At 35.3% G+C, this 17,291-nt stretch overlaps 1 protein-coding gene across 2 annotated transcripts in view; it reads right to left on the reverse strand.

Moving 5' to 3' along the window:
- Positions 1-16,784, reverse strand: part of LOC127848274 (uncharacterized) — a 60,809-nt gene extending 44,025 nt beyond the window's left edge. The window contains exons 1-2 of one of the 2 annotated variants that reach the window (XM_052380644.1): positions 16,466-16,784; positions 13,234-13,355 (exon numbers count right to left, since the gene is read on the reverse strand). In XM_052380644.1, coding sequence (XP_052236604.1) covers positions 13,234-13,355; positions 16,466-16,636 — 293 coding nt within the window. In that variant the 5' untranslated portion in view covers positions 16,637-16,784. The remainder of the gene's footprint in view (positions 1-13,233; positions 13,356-16,465) is intronic. The other variant, XM_052380643.1, reaches the window with a different exon arrangement.
- Between the last annotated feature and the right edge of the window lie 507 nt (positions 16,785-17,291).

Here is a 17,291-nt window from a genome sequence, read left to right on the forward strand (position 1 = left end):
TTTAATGTTTTGAAGCTATTTTAAATATATTGTTGATGGATTTATGACGATAATTATAACAAATACATTGGATTGATCAAATGGAATACATTCGAAACATTTTTATTTGATTAATGCAATCGGGATTTAAGCAAAACTCATCCTTTCCCTCTCCTCAGCATCGTCATCACCGTTATCTTCACATCCATCATCATGATCATCATGAACATCATCATCATTATCATCATCACCACCACCATCATCAACAACAACAAACACCCTTAGCAACATAAAAAATTTATTTTCTCCACAAACACCGTATTCACAGCAATCATCGTCTATCACATATCCATATCAAATAATAAACATCAAAACAGCTTATTATAACATACTGAATTCTTTAAATTAGTATTTAAATAAAACAAAATCTCCGTTCATGAATTCAATGTCGACCTAGATCAAAGATGATGGTCACACCGGGGCTTTAACGGGGAAATTTAAAGGGACTTGTTCGCAGATACTCGAACTGTTGAAAAATATGCTGAATAACACATCTAAATACGTTTTGAATAGTCGTCATTGATTTTAATAGCAAGACAAACGTCTATTAGAAGCAATCACTGGGCCACACAGGCTTTAGTATGAAGTCGCAAAATATTAACGCTATGTCAGTACAATACTCAACATTCGGTCGCAAAACATTAACGCTATGTCAGTAGAGTACTCAAAATAATGTCGCAAAACATTAACGCTTTGTCAGTAGAGTACTCAACATACAGTCGAAAAACATTAACGCTATGTCAGTAGAGTACTCAAAATAATGTCGCAAACCACTAACGCTATGTCAGTAGAGTACTCAATATATTTTCCGAATGAGTGAGAAAATGCGTTGCAAACACTAGTTTATTTTACCGATTTCGAAACATCATCCATAAGTGAACCAATATTTTTTAAATTTCACATAATTAGTACATTCTTTTTAATCTCTGACAATTATTTTTAAATTCGTCATTTTATCAAACAATGAACGAATCTCTTTAAATGTATTTGTATTTTATGTTAATAAAATTGAAAACGAACTGGCACAAATATATCGGATATGTATTAACGTTATATCTAAAGGTCATACGTCAAAATATTTTGCTTGCGTATTACTTGATACATTTAGTGATAACACACTATTAGCCTGTAGGAAACATGCTAGAAACGTGAGATACTTATCAATTGTACCTATTATAGTCTGCTTAATTTTTAGTGTTATCGTCAGCCGTTGGAAGAAAAAAAAGTTCATCGGAATATATAAATATGAACGGAACCACTTAATGCGCTGTTGCCTGAAATAGTTACCCGGACGCTGTAAATAAACAAGCATGAAAAACAACGAGCTGCGTTTGCAAACATATACACAAACTAAATGGAATAAGATTAATCAACGTGCAAAGAAGTTCTCTGTAAAAAGCTTTTCTTTAAATTACACTGTGATGATATTGAAAATAATGTCGCAATTCCATATTCTGATAAATCAACGGATTTCTAATTTAGCGCTCTACAAACGGAGAAAGCCGACCCGATTATCAAGGTGCATGAACGTAACAAATCTATCTTAAAAACACAGCGGTGGGAAAATTATCGAAGACAAGGCCTTTAAATTTATGTCGCAGTTTTCTTCATCTTATTTTCTGATGTTTTAAAGTTGTGTCTCCGAATTCTATTACATGTCACTTTCATTCATTTAATATATTACTATTATCTTAGCACGAACAAGGGACCTGGCTAGAATCTCTTGAACACAAATATACCATAGTATTGCGTGTATTCACTGTACTCCTCATTAATTATTCAAACTTTATATTTTTGTCATTGCTAACCCAGCTCGTTTAGTACACGTTTTTATGCGGCTACAATATTTCTATTTATGATTATGTTTGTTTTGTCCTTCTAAACATGTGTAAATACCATTATGTCATGTACAGGAACAATTACGTTATCCTTATAAAAGCCGTCAACTTAAGAAGCTTAACAGTCTGATATTTAGTTTAAACGTATTTATTTAAGCTCGATTGCATCGAAAGCCGGGGATTATTGAGGCGAAGTCGGGTCCGTTTTCTGGATAGAAAAGTAATAAGTATATTTTAAGAAGATCGTGAAAACGCCTTTACAGTGGGGACCAAACCCCGGACCTCTCGGTCGCTAGTCTTCACAATATCCACCATGCCAAAGCTATATTACCGTGTTGATTCGCTATGCATCTAACCAAAAGTGCCAGAGAAAAAAAGTTACATACGCACACCTAATGCTCAGGTAAAATTTGAGACGATAAATCGTGTCTTTTGAAATATCCATGCCTTTTTGCGAGCGGTCTTTTCATGTATATGGTTGTATTGTAGATCTTTTCTTGCGAGTAATTTTTTGTCGTATATTAAATAATATTGTTGAAATATGGGCTGTATATAATATCTTCATTGAATTGCATGTAATTTAGTTTTTATTATGCTTTATGTTGGGCGTCTCTTTCATACGCTCACTAATCTTTGGTATGTGTGATAAAAGACACAGTGTACCTTCTATGGAGGACTTTTACATGTTTAAAGAATTACTGATCGCCTAACTTAACCACAATTTTTGGTAATTCTTGGCATGCGCGTGTATAAACCTATGCCAATCAACAGCGTCACATTCCCCACATAAGCCGTGTGTTCTTTTATTGCGATGACGATTGTTCACCTTGTCCAACAGATTTTATGCTGAGAATTTTAGGAAAACACTTCGTTACAAATGCTTTTAAAAAACGCAGGTGCGTGACATATTACACTTTCGAAATGGCTTAATTATGCAATTACTTCGTGTAAACGTAGGGCATTGAATTATTATCGATTTGAGCTAATCGGATTTGTATGCGATTTCCTTGACAATTTTATTTGTTATATTTGTGTTAAGCAGAAATTATAAAATATCTGAACTTCCATAAATAAAAACTTGCAGATATCCAACTAACACGTTGCAATATGAAGCTCTCGATGATTATAAAGTGAATAATCTTTGTTAGTTTATGTTTATGTCACATTTAATCCGTATTTATTGACAAATACTGTTATTGCCATCAGGTTATTGACATGAAACGTCCTTTTACAAAATTCTTATTTTAGCTGATATTTTCGAAAACGCTTACCGGTAGCTACCAAACAATATTATACATATTGATTAGTGATTTCGACAAAACATGCTGTAACAGTAACAAAAACAAAGTACATTGTCGAAAGCATTTACTCCACCATACTTTACATTGGGGAAATAAAACACACATTTCCATTTTTTTCTGTTTGCTAAATACGTGGAAACTTAATTGCAATCGTTCAAGGTTAGTCCTCTGCATAACGTTTGTACTATAATGAAAACAAACGGTCCAAAACAATAGCAAGATTAAAATTCCTCCTATGCACTTGCAGCAAAGGCCTTGCTAGCCGCTCTGGAGACCTGGTCATAGCTCACTGGTCTTTCAACGGCGGTGTAGACTTCGGAAACTGGAGGTGAAACCGGCGGACTTCCACTTCCACCGGGAACCATCTTCGCAAATATCTTCTTAGCTTCAGGAAGAGACTTCGATTTAGCGATTTCGAGCGCAGCCTTCGACGGTCCTGCTAACGGTTTGTTGTTTTTTAGTAAGGTGGTTGCTTTTGTCCCGGATTTGTGAAGTCTGTCGTAAACTGACCTTGTAATGGCATCCCTCTCAGGCTTTCCACCTTTAGCCTTAACTGCTGAAACTTCTTTGTCTACTTCTTCGCTGATTTTCCTCATAGCCAACTCTTCTTTAGCTCCACCGATTATGGCATCAATTAGTGCTTGTGGAGTTGATAATGGTACGTACTGACCCCCGGCAATGTAAGCCAACGCTTGGAAAAAGTCTTTGTAAGGTAGAATGGAAGGTTCGCAGCCGACCGAATACAGTGTTATGCCGATCCTTGCCATTCTGTACGCCATTTTGACTGGATCAATGCCAAGAGGATCACCGTCTGGCCACCTGTCACCTGACGACACCAGACCATGTGGCGGCGCGTCCGCTATCAGGACAGCAATCTTGACTGCAGAGTCGTACCATGACAATGAACTCCCCGCGTACAGTGCAACAGCAACAGCCTCGGGTAAATCACCACCGCCGTTTGCTTCTGATTTTTCTAACCACGATTGCATTGTTGTTACCGACGGCGTAAAGTCTTGTTTTCTGTACACGTATGTATTTTCTTCCGGTTTGTGGTCCCTATACTCAATGAGTGCAAACCTGATGTGACTTTCGGAAATTTCCGTGATTTCTTGCACAACTCGTTTGATGTTGTTCCTTGCTGTTTCGATATACGGCCCCATGCTTCCAGTTGTGTCCATTATAAACGCTATGTCAAGGTGTGTAGTCATTGAGTTAGTAGCTTCACCCTGACTACGTATTCCACAGATCAACGTCGTTAGAACAAAGAAAACGTTTAAGACAAACATTGTTTACCGTGCTTTTGAAATAACAAATAAGTGAACTCTAGAGCATTGCTATTTATACAGGCATATTGTGGACGTGGCTGGCCTTTAAACCGGATGTTCACATGCCACTGGTTGTTAAGCAGACTTTTATATCCGTATTGGACCAGTTGTATCAAAGCAGTATGTCGCATAATTGATGTATATATCTTGTTCGCAATTATGCATGCCCTGTGTTTACGAGACTCATTAGTTTGTTGACAGTAAATGCACGCTTGTTAATGGGTTCAGTCCGTTTAAATTATAGATCATGACAAGATTACATGGTAAATAGATTTTTGTTTTCGTGTCGGTGCAATTACCAGATAATAAATACGCCCGTATATGCATTTCAACAAATTGGTTTGACCCATCAAGTTGGCATTTTTATGTAACGATACATGTATATAAGCAATGCTTCTTTTGACACAAGAAAAATAAGGATTTAAACCATAGGAGAGACGCTAGAGAACAAATACTTTAGGAGCCTCACAAGAACAAGAACAGTTGTCATGTATTTACGATAATCACTTTGTGACACAACAAATGCATTCCAAGCATTAAGAATATTTTTTTTTATCTTTATTTGAGTTTGAGTGCCTAAATAAGATCAAGAACAACCGTTGCGTATTTACCATAGCCACCTTGGGACCTGATACATATTTAAAACACCAAGACTTAATTGGATTGCATTGATGTACATACACAACTAATGTTTGAATTATAAAAGCATGATTATTTTAGTGTTTAATTTGAGCTTACACTTCACCTTAAATGTTCTGACACATTGTATTCACGTTTGTTTTTTAGGAGAAATATGACTCCATGGTACACTGTTTCATAGTTAGAAATTTATATAAAATGTTTAACACGATAAGCATCCAAGTTATGTGAGATAAGCACAATGTTTTGAAGCAAGATCTTATCTAGCAGCAAAGCACAATTTAAAGAATATGGGTTCATGTGCACAATAACAACTCAACTTTAAAGTTTTATTTACTTGCAAGATGAAATAACCAAATGGATAGCTCTTTAATTTCAAACAATAAACAGCAATTCCTCATACATAAATGTTATTACGAAATTCGATCGTTCTTAGAGTATACATCAGTAAATCAATATGTTTTATGCCAAGTTTCGAGAGTTATGATACATATGTACATTTGGAACAATTAGAAACAGTGCAAACCACATGACTGTTATATACTTTTGGGACAAGATTTCTTGTTTTCTTTTATCATGTACTATTGGACTTTGATTTTCTGGAAATTTCGTAATAACAGTGTAGATTTCACTATGCCTAAAAATTATATGCCCAAATGAGTAGATTGACTAGTACAGTTTCATGGGGTAAACAAAAAGCATTATACAGACTTTTTCTGTCAAAATATATATAAATGAATGAATAAGTCTGTAAAATAATGTTACTTGCCTGTCTTAATCTACTGGGCCTAGTTCTCTGCGGTGAATCCAGCTGGGAAATCTTCACTGGTGAAGGGACAGGGCTGGATTTCTGTTTAATGGGTGACAATTTTTTTTGTCTTCACTGGTAGAGGTTTGTACACAAATGGAAACTGAAAAAAAGGGAATAAGTCTGTCAAATGGTTTACAAATAAGTAGTTATTTAGATTATTCAATCTTCAATATCGTATTTATTTTTATTGTTCACTTCCCGGAACTGCGATATTAAATGAAAATAAAGGTTAATTACTATATGCTGCACACTCCAAAAGTATAAATTATTCAATACCCATTAAGTATAATACACAAGACATTAATCTTATATGAAATGGTTTTATGAAATGTGTATGCATAAGCAAATAATTAGTTATCGTCTATTTTGCCAAAAGACTTCGTATCATCAAAAACTGCTTATGTTCATAACATAATTGTACAGAGCATGTGTTTTATAATGATTTTGACCATTTGCTTTGTCAAACATACAACAAATACAATCAAAATGCAACACAGCAGGAATAGAAATAATGTTGCTATGGTTGCTTCATTTCCTTCAGTCAAAATTTCTTGTACAGCGTACACAGGTGTCTTTCAAAAGATCTAGGTGCCAACCATTAATTTTAGGGGTCATTGGCTAGTGGGCCCATACTTATTTCCATCCCTGAACACAAACTCTGTTCATAAATCCCTAACAAAATTCACAAACCATCATGATTACCTATCTTTTACTATCAAATGGATCAGGCTTGATCAAATCTTTGGGTATTTGATTGTGGCCTGGCGGTACACCCTGACGTCTGCCCCACATAATTGTGGGAAGTGCAAGTACCGCTGACCCGAGGCGTCCGTTCCAAGCACCAACTCCCGCTTGTCAAACGGCTGTAGCTCTATAAGGTCTTAAGGACTCCTGCATATGCTGTGTGATAAAAACGTGTCTATGATATTTTGATACTAGTTAATGTTGGGTTGTATTTGTTTTTCAAATATTTTTTTAATAACTTCATTACATAAAATCTACCATTCAAATTATTTTTAATTACCTAATTAATTGCACATACAATCCGGTTTTAACTCAAAATAGAGCTATTTCAAGATGGAATCATAAGTTTATGTCATATGTAAAGAAATTAAATGCGCTAGAGTTGAGCAATTGGCAAGGTGTGAGAGATTTATTTTTATTTACAGAATGACATCTCAACAAGACTAATGCTACACATACAGTTCAGGGGGAAACTCTCGTCACCGGACAGGCTTATTTTGGAGGATACATTACGCATATGAATTGAGCCCCATTTCCTCCAAGTTCGACTTATTTTCTGTTTTTCTGGTCGAATTGGAATCATTTTGCTTCGTTGTAATGGCAGGACCTTTTTCATATATTCATGTTAAATTGCATAAACGAATAATATTTTCGATTGTGACTTAATGACAGATTTGCAAAATACAAGTGTTAAATGTTTTTTTTTGGTTTGTTGTCTTCCTAATATTATTTAATAGCTTCAAGTAAACATCAAATATAAAATATGAAAACATGTTAATCCACATATATGAAATAATTACAGATCGTTTTACATCTTGAATTTAACGCGGTGTGTTAGAGCAAGTTCCTATTGAAACTTATTGACTGTCGAGTTTTTCTTAATAATTAATCATGTTTGTCATGAATTATATGCAAATAATAACACATAACTCTGATTCTGATTTATACAAAAAAGCCAACGATAACTTTTACGTTAAGCTTCTTGACAAACAACGCAGAAAGTGTTCATTAGACAGATATGTTCATCTCAAAGGCAAAACAACAACAACAAAACACGTCTATCATAAATTATTAAAATCGCATTATCTTTAATGATGGTTCAATTATGTAATTTTCGTTTTGATAATTAAGAATTCATACGAACGTTAATCTAAACGGATGTTATTGTTTAATGGCCGGAAAGCAATTTAATTATCGGAACGCTTTTTTTACGACAACTCTTTTTCAACTTTTAGTTTTAATGTTTACCTGTCATAAAGGCTGCGGTGATTTCTGTAAAGTAGGTAAAGCTTCCCGAAAGCGCGGTTTCTCTCCATAATTATTAAAAAGATTCAATGAACAACAATTAAGTTCACTATAAAATAAAGTAAAACAAACAATGACGGCTTTTATATCAGTAGCGATTTGTTTACAGGCCAGAAATCTGCGTGATATATTGTGATAAACAATATTGTATTACGGAACTTGTTAAGGATTTAATTGATTTATGAATGAAAAGAAAAATTAAATAAAACAATTGACAGTTTGAGGAAGATTAAAAGGTGTCTCGCATGAGTGTAACTTCTTTCCAATCGAATCTGTAGGGGATTATTGGTGAAATTTACAACTGTCTGGGTTTTTGAAAATATTTTTAGATGTCCTTCAAGCGCGCAAATATCCTTGAATCGAACAGGGTAGTATTGTTTTTTAAGTTCCTAGATTATTTTTTTAAGCTCGGTCGCATAAGATTACTAACTACTTATTTGAAACGCTCTCTAGTCCGATTCCGGGGCAGAACCAGTACTTGATGTATTTGGGGGAGATCTAAAGAATGCTCCCACGGTGGTGATCGAACCCGTTGCCTACCAGCCGCTTGGTGGACACCATATGCATTACACCACGGTGACATTTAGTTCTTGTTCCGTGTTGGTAATATTGACATACATACTTTTAAAACTTTCAATTGTAAGGAAACTTTCCAAGCGTATGTATTTATTTACCAACAGAAGACACCTACCTTTTAACAAGAGAGCGAAATGCCTAAGAAACACATCTGAGACGAGAAGGAACTGTTTTGAGCATTTGTGTGATGTTTCTGTAACCATTTCGGAACTAAGGCCATGTATATTTAGATCAAAATTAATGTTCTAGGAAAGTGTTATGTTCATTGTTCGATTAATGTGGCTTCTTGAGGGTTCACATGTTTTATTATAGCAAAATAAGGAAAATCACCCCGACTAATGGAATCCATAATTCATATCGGATTTCGAACTCGGTCGAGTAAGTAGCAAAGTATCAAATTAAATGTTCTAAATGTTCTCACCATGAACATTTGACACACCAAGACTACTTTTAGAGTGTTCATAATGTGTTACTTTAGCCATAAAAAAAACAAACTTGCACTCCCCCACTCCCGGCGGCCATTTTGTTCAAAGGACCGGAACCATGACTGTTAGAGTATTCGCAAGGGCTCAACATAGCCGTATAACAAGCTCTGCCATTTTTTTCAAAAGGATGGACCTATTAATTTTCAAACACGTCCGTGATATCATTGGAACAATTGGAATATGATTTGTACAAGTTTCTTGACTATTAGAAAACACATATAACTTCAAGAATGTTTAACAGGTTTCACAACACGCTTTATAGACAACTACCCAAACCCCTGGCGGCCATATTTTTCAACAGGCCGTAATCGTTTTGAAAAGCGGCCGATGAATCATTATAACAAATATTCTGAGCCAGTTCCAAGACGAATATACACAAAATGTGACTCCTTGTCTGTTACAAAGAGTTAGTAATACATTTATTAAGAAAATTGCCCCAATCCCTAGCAGTCATGTTTTTCAAAGGACATGATTCATTTAAAGACTCGGGGAAAATATCATTATAAAACAATCTGAATAAGTTTCGAATTGATTGGGCAAAAAACGAACCCATGCTTGACTTTATAGCGGACAGTGTTGATTCTGATGCGCGCATGAGCAAGCAAGTCTCAAGCAAAGAGTCTCACATGGCATAAGATCATGTTTTCATGACGCGGATCAATTAATTGTAACAATTTTGACAAGCCTTCCTAGATGTGGCCTACTATCAAACCCAGATGTTGTACATAATCACGTCTGTTTATTTTAAAACAACATATACCTGTAGTTATACGCCAATAGTGTTTTATCCTTTGCGTGTTTTCGTGTATTTCACGCTCATATCTCATATCCATATTTTGAATTTTTGTCTCAATCAACCAACTGCTAGTAAAAACAAGATGTGCTTGTGAAACACTATGTCCCCATATATTTGACCTTTGACCATGAAGGATGACGTTGACCTTGACCTTTCACCACTCAAAATGTGCAGCTCTATGAGATACACTTGCATGCCAAACATGAAGTTGCTATCTTCAATATTGCAAAAGTTATGGCAATTGTTAAAGTTTGACGCAAACCAACAATTTGAAACAAACCAACAGACACGGCAAAAACAATGTCCCCCAGTATAGACTGGGGGACATAAACAAAGACACATTTTAATCATAATAATTATTTTGTTCAGTACACTGAACAAAACAGGTTTGATCAGCTACAGGATTAAATTCATTTTGGCTCAAGGTCGCAACGGATTAATTGAACCAGTTTAAATAATTGTGTATAATACTTTAAATGTTCGACCTGTGTTTGCATTTCACTTGATTGACTCCTTAGGGAGAAAGCTGTGAAAAAAAACATCATAAACTAAGCTGAGTATACTCAAAGTCATAAACGATCATAGGCAGAGTAGGTTCGTGTGTTTTTCCCTTTCGTCAATTTATCGTATCGTATCGTTTTTATCTATATCGTTTTTACCGATCAATCGATTGTTTCTCGAGTGGTGAACATAATGCAGTACCGATCATAATCTTTTAAAGCACACTTTTATTAAGCACATGTATATCTTTTAATTTTTCTTGTAGTACATTCTTTATATCATAGACGCAATTAAAGTACCGGCATTTCAATTATATTCATTGACAGTTGCATAATTTGTCTTATCTTAATTTATTTCCTCTGAGTAAAGCATTTTGAATTGGAATATTAAATCTGGGTTAAACTGCTTGGTTCTTACAGGCCGTTCTGTGCTGAAATTATTAAAACAAAACGTAGTTTTTTTTGTTTTCGGTTTCTTAATCACACACAGAAGGAATACATAAAGCTCGAGTACCTTGCATATACAGAGTTCCGCCTCTTGATTGTCACTTGAGGTATACTTAATGTATCCATTTCAAATGATAACTGTTATATCTTTAATAATGCACTTTCGTGGATTTACTGTGGTTTAAAAAGTAAGCTAACCCAACATTATGAAACAATTTAAATTAAGTTGTTTTACTTCCATAGATTTCTGTAGACTTTATTGCACTTTACCTACTGAGTAAACCAAACTGATCGTAACAATTTAACGAGTCATTGTATTAATATAAATCCACGAACAAATACCATTGTAAAGAAGGTTAGATGATATATAATCTTTAGAGTAAGAATGAATGGTCAAAAATAATATTATGGTTTAAGATTTCGCTAGTGTGCATTTTGGGTCATGGCCCCGTAAACAGCTTACCAAGGTATAGCAGGCTGTTTTTGTCAGCAAATATTGTATGTCGCAATTCACAGCATAAAGTTTTAATATAAAGATGATAGAATTTAGTAATCTGACAATACAAGCACAACTAATTTCATAATATTAAAATAAATGACAGTTTAAAGTCCCATGAAAAACATCATTAAATGATGTTAACATATACACTGACACCAGCCATGCAAAACGATAATTTCAAATGAAAATTATTTGATGGAACAAGTAAAGTTTTCTCTTAGTTGAAATTAGCATCGAATAAAAAATAATAATGTTTGTTTTTAAAAGCCATTTAAGCTCCCGACAAGACTCGGAAATCTAGAGAAACTTTCTACAGACTCTTACCTGAGAAAAGATCGGACCCAGTGAGTTAAATTGAACCCTCGCACACTTTTCCCCGGTAATGAAGTCAAACTGCCCTGAATATCAGAAGGTCGCAGACATTGTGTCGCTCGAATTAAATGGTGCGTGAATAAAGTAAGTGAACACTCGCTTAAAAAGATTACTAGTAGTTCTTAATCACATTTTACCTTAATGCTTTCTTTGTTATATCATATGTTTCATAAAATTGGTCAACCTAATCACCTAGTAATATGTATAAGTGGTGATATTTAGTTGTGAAATAAGTGTTTGCGTCCGACAACACAAAATTAATGAGAAATTTGTTGAACTAAACAGATATATAATCTAAATAAAAACGAGATGTGAGAAAACGTAACAGCATTCTTCCAAATAGGATTGCAGACCGTCATACATATGTAGTATATTACTAAATATGTCATATATGAACAATCATAACCCCTCATAATTCGCTGGATAAAAAAAATCCAGTGAAAATTAATTTTCTAAGATTTTCAATTGATGTATGGTAGTGGAGAAATTACATTTAACAAAGGGACTTAACTCATATATCAAACACATAATAAAGAAATGGGTCGTCTTTCTTGTCTTAAATAGTAAAATACATTTTATGCTGTAATTGTATAAAAAAATTGAATGGAATAATCCCAATGCGGTAAGTAAAATCCGTAATAACTACATCAACTTCACTAAGAGCGATGAAGCAAGTGTGAAAAAAAGAGAAGGAAAACTTAAATCAGTTAATGGCAGAGCAATAACTAGACACAATTCAAGCCGGCTACAATCTTATGGTACATTGAGCAATCGAATGGGTCTTACAAATACAACGAGAGTGACGCAGTTTGGAAACTATAACCCGTATTGTATCGCTATCAATATATTCGGCGTCACAAGTTTTAACTTTCACGATATAATTGGTCTCGTGCGATTTAATTGTCACGATAAAGCCCACGTCATGCGATATAACTCTTATAAGACAGTCGGTCCATGGGCTATCTCTTTAGTCGATGGTACACGCTATAGCTCACCTGCAAATTACCGTCTCGAGAAATATAACTTTCACAAGAAAGCCTGTCACACGTGCTTTCAAAATGGTCGATGCCACACGATTTATTTCTATTTGGTCTTGCTCACTGTACCTATAGTCTGTGCCACGATACATAATACCCGAGATAGTTGTCACGCGCTATTATATACTTGTACGTGTCACACGTTATGAAAAACATGTCAAATTTGTCGTCACGCACTATAACATACATGTATGTGTCATACGACATTAAATACATGGCATAGTATTTGCCACGCGCTGAAACACATTTTTTTCACACAGTCTAAAACACATGAGATAGTTGTTTTCGCGCGCTACATCATACATGTATGTGTCACACGAACTAAAATAATTGACAAAAATGTGTTGGCACGCGTTATAGCATTCCCATATACCGCATGTCTATGTCACACAAACTGTAGTTAATGACATAGTTGTAGGTGTCAAGCGCTATAGCATGCATGATAAAGTCGGTCTAACTTTATTACCCATAAGGACTACACTTCACATTAGAGAGTGGGTCGCACAAGCTGTAACTTACATGAGATAGTCTGTTTCTCGCTGATTGTATTTCCTAAGCTCGGTTTCTACGTCGAGAGGCATGGCGTCATCGTCTGCAATTTTCCGCATTGCCGACTGATCGAACGAGTTCATCAGATAGTGCTGCAATATTATAGACAGTTATTATGTCATTATTTTAACCCATTTATGCCTAGCGCCCTGAAAAAGGACATTGCAAACAGCGCAGACCCAGATGAGACGCCGCATGATGCGGCGTCTCATCTGGGTCTGCGCTGTTTGCTTAAAGGAATTTCTGTAAGAAATATTCTAAATATAGAAATAAGTATACCAGACACCCCTAATTTTGGAAATAAATTGATCCAATTTAGAACAATGGGAGAGTTCACTGGGCATAAATGGGTTAATGTGTTTGTGTTTTGAAATAAGAAAAAAAAATAGGTTTTGCAAAAAAAAATGCAAATAATTTGGCGATTGTAGCGTTGATAGTTACAGTGATGGTTACAGCGCTGGTAATGCAGGCGCTGATGGAAAGTAATGGTGATGATAGAAATGAGGAAATTTATGGATACTCCGTCTGAGGAGTAGGTAATAATACTGTTGATTATGGTAATAACTTTTGCTGGTTGTGTTGTTTCGATGGTTAACCCATTTATGCCTAGTGGACTCTCCCACTCCAATTGGATCAATTTATTTCCAAAATTAGAGGTGTCTGATATACTTATTTCTATATTTAGAATATTTCTTACAGAAATTCCTTAAAGCAAACAGCGCAGACCCAGATGGGTCTGCGCTGTTTGCAATGTCCTTTTTTCAGGACGCTAGGCATTAATGGGTTAAGTGGAAACACTTTTGCAAGTTAACACATCATTATTGCAAATCTTTTGGCAGCGCTCACTGTTGTTTTTAGTTCAACCAAAGACTGTTCACAGACCAATTATGTCGGCATTTAACCTTTGTTGGTAAAGATAATTATATCCGGTTTAGCGGGTGTATTCAATGTTTTTATCGATCTAGCCTTGGTTGAAAATCGTAAGTCCGTAGTGTCATGCTGTAATATTATCCCGTTGATATCAATCTGCAGGTAATATTATACTGTTTGTATCGTTATTTGGTATTTGCGTTTTATTTTTTACAGGTTTAACATAGTAAAAATAAAATCACTGTCCTTCATGTAGGTTATCAAACAGAATTAGGATATGTTGCATGTTAACGAAAACATATCGTTACTACTGTGGATATATTCACAAGACAACTCTGTGATACTGTATCTAGTACCGTGTTAACCCATTTATGCCTAGTGGACTCTCCCACTCTTCTAAATTGGATCAATTTATTTCCAAAATTAGGGGTGTCTGGTATACTTATTTCTATATTTAGAATATTTCTTACAGAAATTCCTTTAAGCAAACATCATGCGGCGTCTCATCTGGGTCTGCGCTGTTTGCAATGTCCTTTTTTTCAGGACGCTAGGCATACATGGGTTAAATGATAAAGTTATTTGATTGAGGTACTGTAATAGTTTAGAATCCAATGTATGTCTGAAAAATTGTGTGAAAATCTGTAATACGAGCAATTGATTTTGCGGAATATATACACGTAAAATAACGTAACAGATAAGAACTTATAAAAATCAATTTTGTACATCTTATCAACATCTACTAACACATTTGTATGTACATGTATTCAAAATAAAAACCTCAACACTAAAAAAACTCGCAAAACTACATACCACATTTAAATAATAAATAAATGTTGTATTCCCCTAATATAACTATAAACACACACTTTCCTTTAAATATAAATGTCCAGAAGAATCTTTGATAATACCGGCTGATCGATTATCCATTAATTCCTATATTCAATTAATAACGCCAGCCTGGCTGTGTTGATTTCTATCGCATGTGACGAATTAACTTGCAGTGTTTCCCCATCGATATTTCTGAGTCGCTGGAAACGCATTAATTAACCCATTTATGCATTATAGTGGACTATCCCATCCTTCTAAATTGGATCAATTCATTTCCAAAACTAGGGATGTCTAGTATATTTATTTCTATATTTGGAATATTTCTTACATAAATTCCTTTCAGCAAACAGCGCAGACCCTAATGAGACGCCGCATCATGCGGCGTCTCATCTAGGTCAACGCTGTTTGCCAAGGCTTTTTTCTAGAAGCTAGGTATAAATGCGTTAACTGAATTTTGCGAAAATACTGACCATCTCATTTGGTACACGCAAAGAGAAGATAACTTAATTGGTCAGGAAGTTCGTACTTTCCAATAGGTTTATTATCAATTTAACATAATTCGCTGCCTTAAAACCCAAATGGTAGATGGCAGGCAAAACTATTAACCTGATTGTCTATATAAATGCTATGTTTGAATTTATCACATTGAACTTAAGAAAGTGAGTGTACTTATATGTGTTCCTTACGCGCATGAGGGTGAAATATGTGTGGAACCGGAGTGTGTTCCCTCAGTCATTCGTAATTAACTTACTACACGCACGAACCTTGCGACGGATTTTAAACTAAAATTGCAATTTCCAGGTATATAGTTGTTTCTGAAAGATTTTCAATCGCGGTGTGTTACTAATTTTCTTCGGGGGAGCCGGAGTACCCGGAGGAAACCCCACCTGTCCGGTTTGGTGACCAACAACCAAACTCACGTGCGCCGGAAACAGGGATTGAATTCGGATCGCTTAAGTTAGGAGCGCGTGTACTGACCACCGCGCGAACAGGACAGCACTTCTATTAACCCATTTATGCCTATCGTCTAGAAAAAAGGCCTTGGCAAACAGCGTAGACCCAGATGAGACGCCGCATGTTTGCCTAATGGAATTTCTGTAAGAAATATTCTAAATATATGGAAATAAATATACTAGACACCCATAATTTTGGAAATAAATTGATCAGATTTAGAAAGATGGGAGAGTCCACTAGGCATAAATGGGTTCAAGAAACAACCTTACCTACTCGCAGGGAAGACATGTATCACACATTATAATTGATAACGATGTACTTGTAAAATTAACATCTAGCGTTTACAACTAGTGCAAGAATTGTGATAAAATAGTTATATGCGTATTGGTTATAATGCTTGCTAAATGAAATATGTATGTATGGAAACGTCGAGATAATTTATCATATTTACGTCAACACTTCAGAAAATATACAAAGTACCATAACCTACAGTATCGTGCGCGTAATCACATAACACATAAGAGTCGTTTATACAGGATAATGTACTCACCTCGATGATGTCATCATCATTATCATTCGCGGACAACTTCTGTTCTTCGATCCCATTTTTGACCTCCTTATGGGCCATTGACCCGTTCAAGCGTTTTGACTCGACGACCTCGCCACGTGACTTTCTGACCGACCCGGCCCCAACGGGGTGAGAACGTCCAACTTTATTCATATCGAATAATCACGTGATTCATACACGTTCAACCATTTTTACTTGACGCTTGCAAATGTTATCAGCAAATCTATCTTTTGTATTGTTTGTTGCTTTCAGTTGGCAAACGTTGGCAAATTAAGGAATTAAATATACACACATTGTCAACACGTTTCACTTATCGTCTTGTCAAATGTCATGAGTGTAGGCTGCAGCCACTTTTATAATCTAATGTATTAAAATTCCATTTATTAAGAAATCGCACAATACTTCTCAACGTAAATCGCACACTAGATTCTGACTTAGCATTAAACAAATAATCCAATGTATGCGCGGGTTGCCGTTTCGCTGTAATGCAAGTAACAATTAACTTTTAATCCTTGTCAATAACTCCGACATTATTAATAGGCTTGGAATTGTTGTCAAAATAGATAAACCAGCGTGGTATAGACCTATGACCCGTGTTAATTATGATATATCTACTACATAAACAACTTCTAAAACTACTACTACTATTAATAATACAACAACAACTACTACTTCTTCTTCTACGACTACTACTGCTTCTGCTGCTGCCACGACGACTACTGCTACTACCCCATCTTTTGTTATTAATTCAAACACTTACAGTGTCCTTATCTTGGCCTGTCTCGATGACCATGCAGTACAATACCAC

The sequence above is a fragment of the Dreissena polymorpha genome, chromosome 10 (genome assembly GCF_020536995.1).
Source record: "Dreissena polymorpha isolate Duluth1 chromosome 10, UMN_Dpol_1.0, whole genome shotgun sequence".
NCBI classification, from domain to species: domain Eukaryota; kingdom Metazoa; phylum Mollusca; class Bivalvia; order Myida; family Dreissenidae; genus Dreissena; species Dreissena polymorpha.